At 45.4% G+C, this 14,878-nt stretch overlaps 3 protein-coding genes across 3 annotated transcripts; 2 read left to right on the top strand and 1 right to left on the bottom strand.

Moving 5' to 3' along the window:
- Nucleotides 1–331: 331 nt before the first annotated feature.
- On the top strand, nucleotides 332–859 carry PHALS_04884 (uncharacterized protein; the record flags this gene model as incomplete). The annotated part of the gene is made up of 3 exons (XM_024718742.1): nucleotides 332–338; nucleotides 415–528; nucleotides 633–859. The coding sequence occupies 3 exons, from the start codon at nucleotides 332–334 to the stop codon at nucleotides 857–859; spliced, it is 348 nt and encodes a 115-aa protein (XP_024584111.1).
- A 5,470-nt stretch (nucleotides 860–6,329) lies between these two features.
- On the bottom strand, nucleotides 6,330–6,583 carry PHALS_04883 (uncharacterized protein; the record flags this gene model as incomplete). The annotated part of the gene is made up of 2 exons (XM_024718741.1): nucleotides 6,330–6,456; nucleotides 6,555–6,583. 2 exons carry the CDS (start codon nucleotides 6,581–6,583, stop codon nucleotides 6,330–6,332), a joined length of 156 nt encoding a protein of 51 aa, XP_024584110.1.
- A 7,833-nt stretch (nucleotides 6,584–14,416) lies between these two features.
- On the top strand, nucleotides 14,417–14,870 carry PHALS_04882 (AlNc14C182G8248; the record flags this gene model as incomplete). Its single annotated transcript, XM_024718740.1, has 1 exon — nucleotides 14,417–14,870. A coding segment is annotated over one exon (454 nt), but the record flags the coding sequence as incomplete, so codon positions are not given.
- Nucleotides 14,871–14,878: the final 8 nt, after the last annotated feature.

Genomic DNA, 14,878 nt, shown 5'->3' with positions numbered 1-14,878 from the left:
CAGCCGACATTTCTTGCATGTCTGGTACGATTACGATTTTGTCCGCTGAGGGGCTCGAGCCTGCGCTACCCAGCGTTTGGCCCAGAAGCATTGACCAGTCCAAGAGCATTGTCAAATCTGTCAAGGATTCGACCCACGCCACCGGGTCTAAACAGTGTTTCTTTATGATTAAGCCGTTTGTAACAAATCCACTATAATCACTGGGCTAATCTGCCTTCGGGTTTAAGCCGAATAAATGTAAATCTTACGCGTATTAGAGCGGGCATATAGCTGCATCATTTTGCTCTACCACTTTCTTTGATGTGCACTCTCGTAAGGATCCTACGCCTTCATGTGCAGTTCAGCAATGAACTTGCCCTGCTGTCTTTCGGCAAGGATTCAATGAATCGTCTCGCTCATCGGCTTGTATTGCAGATCGATCACTTTACGCTGACTCGTTCGCAAAAGAAGTGAAAATTGATATTGATGTGATTCGTCCGCGAATGCAAACGGGATTCTTGGTCAAAGCGATGCCGCCTGATTGTCGTGGTAGATGATGATTGCATCCATATCTTCGCCGTCGTATACATCACCAAAACGACGCCGTCAGAGAATTACTTTTCAAATAGCACTGTAAATTTTCATGTACTCAGCCTCTGATGTCGACGTCACAACCATTGCTGGCGCGTGGAGCTTCATGAGACTTGCAATGCACAACAAAGCGCCTACAATATCACGATACAAAATTCTGGGTGCAAACACTTCGTCGACCACTGGTTTCGTGAGCTTTGAATTGCTGTCGCTAGCGTGTGTCCGCCCTTGCAGTTTTGCGTACGGGACTGATCTGCAAGTCATTTGTTTACGCACGTTAGCCCATTAAAATTATCTCGTTGGTACTAGAGTCGTTATATACCCATCCGAAATACGCAAGTGTGCTTCCTGTGATAGATCTTGTGCAGCAGGGCTGCCGTAGCTCTTTCGATTAGAAGAAGCTAAGCTAACATCATTCTATACTTAAAGCCAGTACGAGTGTAGCGAATCGCGATTCGTTTTCTCCAAGAGAAACACAACCTTAACCCAAGGCAAATGTGCTGTTCTGCTCTGTATTTAAGCCGGGCTTGCTGGTCGTGAAAGCGACCGAGAAGGGCTTTGAGTAGCCATGGAAGATCATTATCAATTCTGGGGCGTCGGGCAATTATGCTCGACGCTCCACGATGGAAGCAGGACAGCTGTATGCTGAGGCGCTGAAAGGGCGGTTGAGTGACACCATCACTGTTTGCTTAGCGTCGGGGAACGCCGAGGGTCTCTGTGGACCTCGGCGTCAACTTTCTTGACTTCAATAGCGTGGAAAGCTACTTAGCTTTGGATTTTCATACAAGGTATCACCTTATTCTTGGTATGGCATGGTTGAAGCATCATGAGCCATGGATTGATTGGAGGTCGAAGACCTTGGGCACAACGTGCACGTCTCCTGGTGGAGCTTGGGTGAGTCATGAATCCACCTCTGCTAGGCGGCACAAACGCTATTGGCGCGGACACTGAACCGAGACGGACTACGTGCTAGAGATCGGAGTATCCGAGTTGGTGAACACCAAATGTGTATTAGACAAAGATTCCGAACATTGCTCTTGGGCTAAACGAGGAGTGGCACGTAACCTACTAAGTGCTACCCAAGTATCGGAGCAGTTGCTGCATGCCATGCGTGGCAAGGTCGACCAAAGACCGATGCATCGAGGGCGAGACCCCAGTGATACACGTGGAGTGGCATGTAAGCCACTAAGCGATGCTCACTTAACAATGCAGTTGCTGCATGCCAAGAAAGGCGTAGTTGACCAAGGGCCGAGTCATTGAAGGCGAGGCCCTAGCGCGTGGAGTGACCCCTAGTACACTAAGCACTGCTAACGTTTTGAAGCTGTTGCTTCATGCCACGAGTGACATAATCGAACGAGATCCGAAGCATCTTGGGCAAGGCCCTTCTGATGCACGTGGAGTTGCACTTTATACACCAGGACAGGACTACGGAGCTAGCAGCTCCTCGTCGGATGTTGTTAATAACATCATGTCTTCGGTGGGGCAGGAAATACGACGCTGAGTGCGTGTTTCAACTGGTCTCAATATGGCGTACAGCCTCTGTAGAACGGCGACGACGCCGCCGTATGTTATCTGCAAGACGCCGTGCGTCTACCATGACCCAGGGCGTGTCTACCGTAGACGATAGCGCACAGCTATATACCCTTGTCAATGGTACGACAGGAGAACAGATGGCGACGTCGCCGTCGAGGCTATTCCCGCGGCTGATGCTGTTCTTGAGCTGGACGAGATGTCCTTCAAAAAGTTTGGCGGTACCTTGAAGGCAGACAATTGAGTCAATGTGGGCATTATACGACCGAACGAGGAGATTAACTCGTCGACGCTTCTGGATAAAGCTGTCCTGGAAGACACCAAGAGGGTGCTGTTCGCACGAAATGGATCGTCGATCCTGAAGAATCTCTTTGATCCGTACTTTCCTTTAGTGAAAGAAGTCAAATGTCATCTCCAAAGACCCGCCGTCGGTCGTACCTACGGACCGAGGTGTGCGTCATGATTTTTGACCTGGGTTCGGGTACCAAATACTGCGTAACACGCCGATGACCCTTGCCCAAGGAGCATTGTGACGACAGTGACGCCTTCTTTCGGGCGAAGCACGAGACAGGAATGGTGCGTGAGAGCAAGCCTCTCCATTCGACACCCACGTTTTGTATGCTCTGGAAGTAGCTAGTGATGTCCCAAGGGCTGTCAAATCCACCAGCAGCATTTAATCGTTTTGTGACGCAGTTGTTCAGGCCCCACCGGGCGTATGCACAAACATACTTCGATATCATCTTCGTCCACAGTCGTGCGAGGCGTGGGAGGATAGATGAAGAAAACCACATCGTCCATTTGAGAGCAGTGCTCGAGTGTATGCGCACGAATATGCTGTATGCTGATGCAGTTAGATCCAATTTTGGCGCGAAAGAAATCTTCGTGTTAAGGTGCTTCATTGGGGAACGTGGCCTTCGAGCAGATCCCGCTAAGGCCAAGGTCATTGTGGTCTGGCCAATACTAAAGAACCAAAAAGACTTGCACAAGTACAGCGATATACTACTCAGAAATGGCATAGCCATTGTCAAGTCTTCATAAGAAGGATACGGAATGGAGTTTAGACACCGAGCATCGGAAGGCTTTTGACGGGTTCAAAGACAGCCTTCTTTATGCATCAATACTGGCGTTGCCAGACCCCGATCGTCCTTTCAATGTCGTTTGTGACGCTTCGGACTTTGCCATCGGCTGTGCACTGTTGCAAGCAGACGCCGAGGAGCGAGATCGGGTGATCGCTTTAAATCTTGCCGGCTCAAGACTGCGGAGAGAAACTTCGCAGTCCATGACGAGGATTTTCTAGGCACTTGTCAATTTCAGGGTGCGCCTGCTCGGCTCCAAGCCGTTTGTGATCTACACAGATCATGCGTCACTACGCACTGCGACTCAGTCGCCTCACCTCTTGCAGAGGATGACCAGTTGACTCTCAATCTTCGCATACCACAATTTCGTGGTGAAGTATAAGCCATGGAAGCAGAATGCTTTAGCTACTGTGTTGTCACGCAGACCGGAATTCGAGGTCGCTCATGTCACGACGGTGATGGCGTCAATGACGAATTTGAAGCTGAGCGTGCCGTGTACGCGGGTGATGATATGTGCGTTGCGCTGCAACGAGCACTCGGGAGCAAGATGTTTGAAAGCTCGAACAAGAAATCGTCGTCGCGACTACGCGCACGATTGCACCAAATATCATTTTATAACGGATTGCAGGGTCATAACATCGATTCGACGGATATGCCACTAATCATGGTTTATCACAATGAGAATTTGAAATCCTGTATCGTCTATGAGACTCACGACACTCCACTCAGTGGTCAACTCTGTCGTGAGGAGATGTACAGCTCGGTGAGTTACCACTACTGGTGGCCCAAGCTGTACAAATAAACGAGCATATATATGCGCACGTGTGAGACGTGTCAAATGGTAAAACCCTCCCCGAATGTGGCGGTGCCGCTGTCCAGTTTGTCGATACTCTCTGGGTGTCGGCATTCCATGAGTATAAACTTTGTGTTTGGCCTGCCGAAGGACTCGGCGGACAACACGGGTGTTGAGGTCTTCGTCGACCGTTTGCGCAAGATGGCTCATCTTGCGGCGGTATCGGACACCATTGACGGTGTCGGTACAGCGACGCTGTTTACGGATCGTGTCTTTCAACAACATTGACTCCCGGAGTCAATTGCCTCTGACAGAGGCCAAAGCTTCACTAGGAAGTTTTGGTCGATAATATTCAGGGCTTGGGCACCAAGTTGACTATGTCAACAGCGGAATAATACCCGGGGGTCCGACCACGTAAATGTTGTGTGATCGCGTCCTCCGCTTCTGTAGTGCGATCCGCCCAGCGGAAATTAAATTACACACGAGGGTCAAGGACCGACCGTGGAAGCGCATGCATAGCCGCCCTGCAGGCAGCATCCAAATGCCGTCTCTGTGCCTCGTCGAGGTCATTGATGATGATGCCACTTCCCCCGGAAGTCGAGAGGTCAGGCAACGGACACGGCGTCTGCAAGGTGTAGAGCAGGGCTCACGTCGCGTCGCTGGAGCACCTCGCCCTCCTCTTCTTCCCATCCTGAGAATGCAGTATCCAACTCGTAGTCGACTTCTTCCACATCAGTCCGTCGCTCTTGGCGGTCGCGGTGCTCGATTGCCAAAGGCTTCAGATGCGCTTTCCATGAAGCCGCGGACGTGTTGTCCAAGGTTGCACCTCGTGCAGGAGACGACAACCGCAGGTGCACTCGGAACCAACGAGGCAGGGTGTCCAAGACACATGCTTTCGAGCAAAGAATGCGTGCAGAAGGTCCTGCAGATGTAGAGGTGTCGCGCGAGCCTCGTTTTGAGGCGACAATTAAATGTGAATTGTGAGTGTATACAATTTTGTTGGGGGAAAGTGTAGCGGGGGCTACACGTAGCCTGGTATGAAGGGGTGGGTCAAACAATATGGTGTGCCATACAGGGTTGTGGGTAATATAATCACACAATGGTGTGGCTACACCTCAACAAGAAGTCAGTACGTGGCTGGACCGTCAGTAGTTATGCATTTCATTCAGATTTTTCTGTATCGATCGGAGAACCTAAGGTTTTAGATATAGGAGGCTCTGCCGCAAATAAAACAGATAATTACAGTTTCAATTTTGAGCGGAAAAGTATTTTTGCCTTGGGCTAAGGGTTTTTGTACTCTTGGAGGTAGCGGGTTGTGATTCGCTAAATTAGAACTGGTTTTAGTGTAAAATGAAGGTCTGTGATCTTAAGTAATCTTCCTGCAAGCAAAGAGCTCCTGCAGCCCCGCTGAAGATGAAGTACGAGTCGGGATACTTTTACATTATGTAAGATTTTGATCTTAATCAGCGCAAATATGGCGTGGCAGTATGAATGCTGGAACTGGTTAAGCTCTGTAATGTAATGTACTTATCCCTTACAAATTTGAAACAATTTCAAACTCGGTACGATTGTTACGAAATTGTGTTGTGATTGTAAATATCTACTATTGAGATTCAGAATTTCTGAAGATGATAAAACTTCGATGATAAGATATCAGTGATCTACGTGGGCTGCTAGCTGAATAGCAGAAAGTTACAACGCCTTACTTTAAGAAAAATCAAAATGTGTATTGGTAAGAGTCTAAAGAAATTTGGTTCTAAGTGTTGGATTAGTAAAATTAACGACACTAGGCTACTGTTTAGGCTCTCGATTGCGCTCCTGCTCAAAGCGCACGAACAGTTTCTGTGCACATTAACGCGTACTCCTATTGAAAAGCTTGCTCTGTGCAACGTGCACGGTGGCCCTTCGCAGACACTAACTGTTTTATAAATGAGCCCGTACAGGACTAGCCTCATTATTAAAGTAGTGTGCCACGAAGGTCGCGCAACAATAGCAATTGTTGGGTCAGGTGGAAGATCGAAGTATTCGAATTTTCGAGTCTGGAATTGAATGTTCGGAGAGCTGCACTCTACCATCATGTTTGCCAGCAGTCTCAGTATTTCGCAAAATCGACAAAGCCGGGGCAAACCTTTTCAATAGATTACTTAGATTAATCTTATATCTGACTTATAATGAAATGCGTCAAATTAATAGTTAGAGGTCATTAGCTTGGCGTTATGTCTGCAGTACCAGAAGTATGTCAACGCCGCACCAAAATCCCGCTCTTATTTTCCCACGCGATGGATAAGCAGTTGACATTCTCGATATGGTACTGAACACCTTGAACAAAGTCACCAAAACACTTTCATACCTGCCCAGCATCATGGCCATCGGATATCTATGCTAGCGAGAAACTTTGTTTTGTTACCGTTGGCTATATCTTCACTAGTTCCGATTTGCTGAAAGAAGCCATTTCTCACAAACAATTCTCTTGAGCCACAATCGGTGCTAGAGGAATATATATAGCCCATTTCTCATTCGTTCAGTTATCTGCATAGACTGGCCGGTTGGCGAATGGCGCCAACGCATGGCGTGTATTTGACCACCTGACTCCTCCCGCCTTTGTGCACACCATACTTACGCACTTATATATGCTGTGTAACTGGGATACACGTACATTGGTATGAAGGGGTGGGTCACACAAGGTGGTGTGCCCATACAAGGGTGTGGGTACGTGGCTGATCTGCCAGTAGTTATGCATTTTAATTATGTTTTCTATATAGATAGGGGACTCTATCGATTTAGATATCGGCGGCTTCGTCTCAAATAAGACCAAGAAATACAGCTGACATTTTGGGCGAAAGAGTATATTTCCCTTGGGTTAAGTTTGTGGTTACTCTTGGAGTAAGCAGATTGCGATCTGCTACACTCAAACTTATTCTAAGTGCAGAACGAAGGTCACTGACCTTAGCTTATATTTCTCTAAGCGAGAGTGCTTCGGCAGCCCTGGTGCATACTGGGTCGCAAAAAATATCGCTATCGAAGCATGACGTCTTTTCTAGTTCGGGATAGCATCTCGAAAAGGTTTATGCGACTCGAACAGTACCCGACGTCACCATCAAGACATGTGACACAGTCGGATGGCGCGAAAGCGTACCCGCTACTGCATGAAGTCGTCTTCGTGTATACGCGTTAATTAAACGTACCCTTACTCTTTTCGGTGGAGTGTATGCTGACGATAAGCTGTGCTCAACGACACGTGATCTGTATACATCACAAACATCTTCGAACTAATCATGTTTACTTTAACTTGACCAGGACATACATCATTGCGAGAAGCTCCTATCAAGAATGTATTTCTCCTCAACCGCTTTTGGCTGGCAAGAAGAAATTCGAACACGCGTTTATGTCGATTGACTTCTGCATAGAACAAAGCAGAGCCTCTGGCAAAGAACGAAGAGCCACAAACGCCATGAAGTGTTTATCCAGTCCAAGCCACTTTCCTGAGGTCTAAAAGGGCAGAAGAACTGGCCAAATTGCAAAGATTTAAATATTCACAGGGTCAGCCTATAGGCCAAGTTTACAAATGAGGCAACTCAGATAGGAAATCTTGACGGCAACGATGCCCCTATTAATTTCGCCAAACAGCTCGTTAGAGCGCTTACACTAGATAATTGCTCACAAGAGTCTAATATAGTTTTTTACAACCGACTCCCGCGCAATACACGACTACGGACAGATTTATCGTCGAATTAGATTTGGCATGAAGCGGAATAAAGCTTTGTCTTTCAGCTGGTGCATAAAACAGCTCCTTGCTATTATCTAGCCACTCGTGGAAAAAGACTGATATATACGATTGTTTAAGCCCGAGAGCTTGTCGAAGATATTGAGACCTGCGCGATGAATTAGTTTGATATATACAAGCATCCACTAGCCACCGGATAGGAACCAACAAGAATCCGCTATCGGTAAGTACTGCAATTAGCATCCCGTACCAGTGGTTCCGCAGAGAGGCTAAACAGGTGTGGTGTGGATTGATCTTGCGTGTGATGATATTGGAAGCTTGGTGATTCTTGGACAATACGTGAAATACATGCTGGTGGAGTCGTACATTGGTGATAGTTGTCCGCAGGAAAAGTAAGAAGTGGTGACCATAGAGCTGAACAAGATCCCGTTTAGGGGACGCGGGTTAAGACCCAGAGGAATAATATCTGGCGATCAAAAGGCACCGCTATTCTACGGCTGTCACAGCAGAGCGGTGTCAATTACGTTTCCATATGAGACATTTTTTGTGATCGAAGATCAACTCAATATTTCACACCAATTCAGCTGTTAATCTTTTGAAGCACCAAGGTATAGAGCATAGCGACTATTGCCCTTCGAAGAATATTTCACATCTTGTTTAGCAAAAATGCTAAATTGCTAATCACGTTTGCTTCCTGGTGTTTTGAGAACTCCATAGTCGAAAAAGAATAAGACTCCTCTAAGACTTTAAACGCATCGTCAGGCTCATAAGTACTGCTAAACACTTGATAATGGACTATTCACCCAGCAGCAAATTCGTTTTGGTTTATCTATTTACCTCACGTCAGTTCATAAATTCATCTATCGATGTGATGGAATATTTCATCAGTTCTCAGTTCAACGCTTGTGAGGCACCATCTGAGAAATAATTGGATCTGCTGCGACTTCGTAGGAAGACTACCTACTACAGATCGTTTTAATATTGCGGTGTCGCTGCTGGTCTTGTGTTGCGTCTTGATTATAAAATTACTTTGTGTGAGCATCTATTACTTTGTGCTCACACAAAGTAATTTTGTGTAATTTTGATGTGTTCCATCTATTACTTTGTGTGAGCACAAAGTAATAGATGGAACAAATGCGCGATGCATGAAATATTGTCCTCACCTAGTACGTTATTCGCCAGTATAGCAATTAAGTAGCCATCATGAAGTACATGACTGGAATTTGTTTTCAATTTCGCTCTATTTGCGGCTGCCAGTATGCATTTCGTGATATGCCTCAGTCCCACTTTAACGGGATCGCGATGGTTACAAAGAACGGATTTGACTAATTAAGTCTTTGCAGCCAAACGCTTATAGTATTTGCTTAAAAGGTCGTCTCAAAAAGTGAGCCGAGAGTCTTTCAAGTTTTAAATGCTCGATCCGATTCGTTCAGGGAATGAGGTAACAAGCTTTAAACGTAAGTTGCTAAATGTGACAGGCACCAAATTTAGTTTTTTTATCCTCTATCGTATTACTACCGTGCTCAATGCTGTAAGGTAGTACTATGGACCTCGCCTCCTGGAGTAATGTAGCCCTGAAATCGTTCCTAGCACAGTATAATCCTAAAGTGTACCTCGTCACGTCGTAATTATGGATTTAAGTTTGCGCCGCATTATGGTGGAGCTCTTACACGGTTATTTGTGCAGACCTTCTGCTCACCCAGAGAAGGAAATGAGCGCTCGAAAGTCGCTCCGCGCGCGCTTTACAACTCATCAGGTCACCTCTTCTCCGGAGTATAGTCTACGCCTTGAGCAGCAGTGTTTTGGTTAATAATTTTTCCTTAATGAGGATCGAACATTATGTAATTAATGTTGGCAAAAGTACCATATGCATATTTTGTAATCTGTACACTGAATGACGAAGAATCGTCGATTCTTTCGTCTTACAGCTTCACAAATTAGCTTTAGTGAAGCAGACAACGAAAAAGTCATTTAATAATTGACTGTGCAAAGCACAAACATCGACTCAACACCTTGTGGTTTTGTTATCAATAGTCGTGGGTATCCCCATTATCCCAATAGTACAGCTACCGACAAGTGTCGAACTTGAAAGAAGGTTGTGCGCCAAGTATACCCTGCAACGGCGCCAGGGTAATCTCGCCGGACTGGGACCTCAAAACTGGATTAAGTAGGGATAAAGAATGTCAAGTCAAAAATTGCATGGCAAATTCTAAGCAGGTTGACGTTGTGTCACAAGTAATTTAGTCATCATGTTTAGGCGCATCAATTTAGACCAAGTTTCGATAAGCCAAAAACTGGCATGATGATTAGCTTATTAATCAAGAAATTTTGTGACTAAGGATTACGGCTTTGTGTTTTATGATCAGCAAAATTAAGGCTCTCTGTACTTTTCTGGCTATCTCTACATAATATGACATATAAGTAATGATTGAAACAGCCTCCCTGTCGGATATCAGATATTTTTTTACAACCGGTGTAATTGTACCGACGATCGATACGTAGCGATATGTCTTATGCAAGTGCGAGTGACGAGTAAGACTGCATTGCCAAAAACGAGGACGATGTTATGGCGATAACGAGCAAATGATCTGCGCTAACAAACGCATAGAGATCAGGGTTGCACTCTTCAACCAGGGGCACAGCAGAGCTGCTAACGTTACTATTTGCGTAGTCAGCTCTGCTACATCAAGAGTGCAGTAGTTCTATACAGCTTTAAATATACGCGCCTAAGTACCAATTTCAATGGAAATAAAGGTACTCTGTAAAAAATGTCCTAGGCTGTTAGTCGCTTGTCAAAAAATTAAAAAATATTTTGAATGATAGTAATATATAGTTCGCACTTTTTCCTAAAACAACAGTATTTTTCGTGCAATTGTTCAGAATTAATTTTACATATTGCATCAGTTTATGCAAACAGTTAGTACACAAGACTCAGTTTATCGCACTCGCTCCTCAAAGCATACTTGAGTGGGAGTCTTATCTCATGCACTCAAACACAAGGATCAGCGAGTCCCTACAAAGCACATTATTAGCCACTGACGCTCTGAGAATTTTTTTTGGTGGTGACTTCGAGGTGATCCGCGGTTAAGATGGTTGCATTGACTTTTTGACTCATGGCCAGATACCTACACTCTCATCCGACGACATACAGACGAGATCTACAACAAGAAGACAGAGTTTACTGGATTTAGCCCCCCCTTTGAATGAGTCTGATACTCCGTGCCTTTTCTACTGTCGTCAAACATTGCGATACCTCGCCGTAGAACTCACGACGAAATATATCTATTCACCAACGAGCCTTAGTTGGTCCCTGACGCTCAGATTGGTCAACGTAAAGCGCCAAAGTTACATCAACTATTGCTTAATCATCGGGCGGTGATCACGGTTTTAAATCGTCAGATATTCCTTGAAACGCTGTTGTGGACACCTTACCTTCCTATGTGCGCGGGCGTTCTGCACGCGCAGAGAGAAAAAGGGCGCGAGAATATCACCCGCGATCGCTGTACCACTCCATAGGCCACCACTTCTCAGATGTACTACCTACACTTATCCTCCATGAGAGGCATACTAAGGTCCTTAAACTGATCAAAGTGTCAATGATCATCGTACTCGCGCACTGGAAAGAAAATTCACCGTCGTACAAATTTAAAGTTTATCGAAAGATTCATATTTACCACAAATTCGGTCGTCGCATACTAGTGTGTGAAGCGCACTGCGATGGACGCCCTGTCCTAGTTTTCCATACTCTCTTCGAGCTCTGCAATCGCAATCCATGGCTTAAGATATCCCCAGCGACTCAAAACCGTGTCACCGCCATTATGTAGAGTATTGCGCAGCTATAGCTAATGAAGTTAACGCTGCCTTGTCTGCAATCGAGACCTGTGCATTCGATTGGCTCATAAAAACCGGAATGGAGTATGGCTTCATTGAAGGCACGTAAAACGCATCCATTTGGATTTTTAGGAATTGAAACGATATATTTTACCCGTTTTTGGTTACAACCGTGAGCGGATCGATGCAGCATAATGACTACTTAGTATTGTAAAGTACGATGACATGGCACAACCCCTCCCCAAACTTCTGAAAAACTGGTCAAAGTTTTGGGGTGAGTCGGAAGAGGCGGCCATTGAAGTTGTGAGGTAAAGTATCGTACGGCTCTTCCTAATCCAAATTGGTTAAATCTACGCAGTCTGCCTTTGCAAAAGGGCTTGCATTACTTTTAGCAGTTGCCATTGGATATGAATAAAGATCACATTTGGACCTTGTCAGCCAAAAGCTGCTAAAAAGAATCGTCTTATCCGGGACAAGGAGCTGCTTGCAATAAAGTATACCCTCATCGAATTCAGGATCCACCATCTTGGCTAATTATTTGTAATTTTCAAAGATCATGCGCGGCTGCGCAAAAATATTTAATTGCTGACCGCTTCCGTCACTGCCTATATATCGACAGATCTCGAAACACAATGCGTTGAAACTGGATTGTAGCCTTTTCAACCTGCGCATCAAAGTCGATTTCCACACGACTTAAAAATACTCATACAGAAGACTACGTCTCCTATCTAAAATTGGCTTTTTAAGCTTAAGGCGGATGCGAAATTTTTTTCGAGCGGTATTCATAATCACTCTCGCCAGTTTCAACTATTCAAAATTTCCCTCGATGTGTTACCTTAACTATTGCCCCTTTAGGGGCAGGCAGCACCTCTTAGGAGTAGTGACTCATAGGTTGAGATTGTGCTGGCGGAGCGGCTTTCTGATGATTGCTTCACTATAATATGCAAATACTGAATGGATAGGCAACTTGTAGAAAAATATTACCCCGCAACGTACCCTAGACAAGTTATGTCTGTCGCTTGCATCGACGTGTTGGTTTTGTACATCCTGGCTCTCAGGTGCTGCACTCAATCTTATCGGGTGAAATTTACTACTATGCTAAGCAGTGTAGCCGGGCTGTTATCAGTAAGTCTGTTCGGATCGACTGCCTCACCCCACAAAAGGCCAGAGTCGCCTCGTGGCAGTTTCAAAGTACCGCTGGTTTTGATTGACAAATTATATATTAATATCTGAAGCCTTGAGAGTCATTTAGTGTGGTATAAGCGCAAAATCGATAAATGGGCCTAGCCGACGCATCGCTTCCTCCGTGTGGTCGGCCAAAATCCAAGTTATACACGAAGAAGAAAAGAGATGAGATAATGCATTAAAAGACGACAATGCTCTCGAACTCGACTTTTAGAAGTGCATCAAGTGTATGTCATTCTTCACTCTTTACGATATATGCTGTTGCTTTGCGATGTGAGATACTGTGATAGAAACAAACACATATACCATGCAGATAGTCTTTCAATGCCATATTTACCCCAATTGTACTAAATAACGAGTTTTCCGTGTAGAAATTTTGCCCAAAGAGCGCGCGTTAACAAACGCACGGGGGTGGAGTACCTACGCCCAAACCCAGAGCGTAGCCAAATATTCATACTGCATCTATATGCCTAGTAACCTGTATTGAATGAACATATATTGAGAACCAATTCTAATTTGTCATAACCTAAATGTATTTCGTATGAAAAGACGATTTTTCTTTCTGTTGTGCGGCTGTCAGCTCCACGGATATCAGCTTTTTAATTCCGGTTTCATCGTAAATACCAATACCTTAGTACTTACACATATTCATCATTTTACCAAAGTAAAAATACGATCCTCGTACAGCTGTACAGTGCATTGCATAAATACAATTGTTCCCACCATTTTTTGTGGTGATACGCAAGATTATATTTCATACTCCTTCACACTCCTACGAAGATGTAAACCACACTGGAATTCACTCTTCCTTTGCCTTTAAAGATATTAGACAAAAGTGATCGCGCTTCGAGCAATGACTCCACTCAAACCTATTGCACTACCTACTCTCTACAGCATATTTACACTGAGAGCCACCTTTCGTCACTTATCAATATTGTTTAGCCCCCAAAAAAGGCGCAACAGTGACGATCAAAGCGCCTGAACATTTTATCGGAGAAGACACGGAGGCTTTCACCAATGAATAAGATTGTAGCCTTGACCACGCCTAGCCGATCTTCGAGTGAAATGCGCTCGCCGCGCCCAGCTTCCTTTTCACACGTATTGCATACTCCGTACCCGTTTCTTTTGGTGGAAGGTATTGCGAGACATGACCATGACCTCACAGTAATGTCCAGCTCGTTGGCAACGAGCTGGATCCCGCTCAAACAGCCCATATGCAAGCGCAAGAGTCACGCTGGTACCTGCCCGAATAATCACACCGTGATTCGATTTATAACGTTTCTGGGAACGTTGGTTCGGAGCATTCACACGTCTATCCGTATGCGCCTTCCAGTTCAATCAAGTGCAAACAACAAGCGATTGATTCCAAATTTTCACTTGCTCAGAGTCTGCTATACACTTAGATACACTGATTCTACGGTCTAGATTTTGCTGAGTTCGCCGATTTATTTCTTTGCGTCCACTAACTTCGTAACGTTAGCTGTATTATACAGCATTGTCGAGTCCAACGTCGCACCTAATTCTTTTAATTTTTTGCATTAGCTCCGTGCGATAACTTTTCGAAAATAGTAACCATAACACGCAACACGTTTATTTCGATGCAATTTAACTGAAAAGATTGCTGCATGTCTCCGTGGGCACAGAATTGTATAGAAACATCCGTTCTCCTCGCATTTCCACTTTACCGCCCTGTACCGGTTTATTAAAATGGTCAAGCGAGTGCCTGCTACCAGTGCTGAATTCCTGCAAGCTTCATCTGCTGCATCAACCACTACATTGCCTTTAGTGACACCAACAGGCCAGGTGCCTCCCCTGGTTAATGGACCGGCCAGTGTCTCAGCTGTCTGGTCATACTTTGAGAAGGACCAGTCAGGCAACTCAATCTGCAAGTTTTGCGAGCGGGTGATTAAGGGCCACCACTCATCTAATCTGCTCTCGCACTTGCGTACGGCTGGTCGGACGGATCCCACCCACCAACAAGCAAATAATATATGCGAGGAGCACCGGGAGACCAAACGTCACATTAAGCGCCAGAAGATGGGGTTGCAGGCCGTAGCAGCTGGCCACACGGGTGCTGAGTTCGTTGCGGCGGCCATGTATCCGCCACACCTGTCTTCTCAATCCGTAGCCGCTGCCATGGCCTCAGCTGGCGGATCCCCGGGTGTCTAT

Source organism: Plasmopara halstedii (genome assembly GCF_900000015.1).
Source record: "Plasmopara halstedii genome assembly, contig: Scaffold_2769, whole genome shotgun sequence".
In the NCBI taxonomy this organism is placed as follows: Eukaryota; Oomycota; class Peronosporomycetes; order Peronosporales; family Peronosporaceae; genus Plasmopara; species Plasmopara halstedii.
Note: the sequence above shows the minus strand (reverse complement) of the source record. Positions and strands in the feature narration are given on the sequence as shown.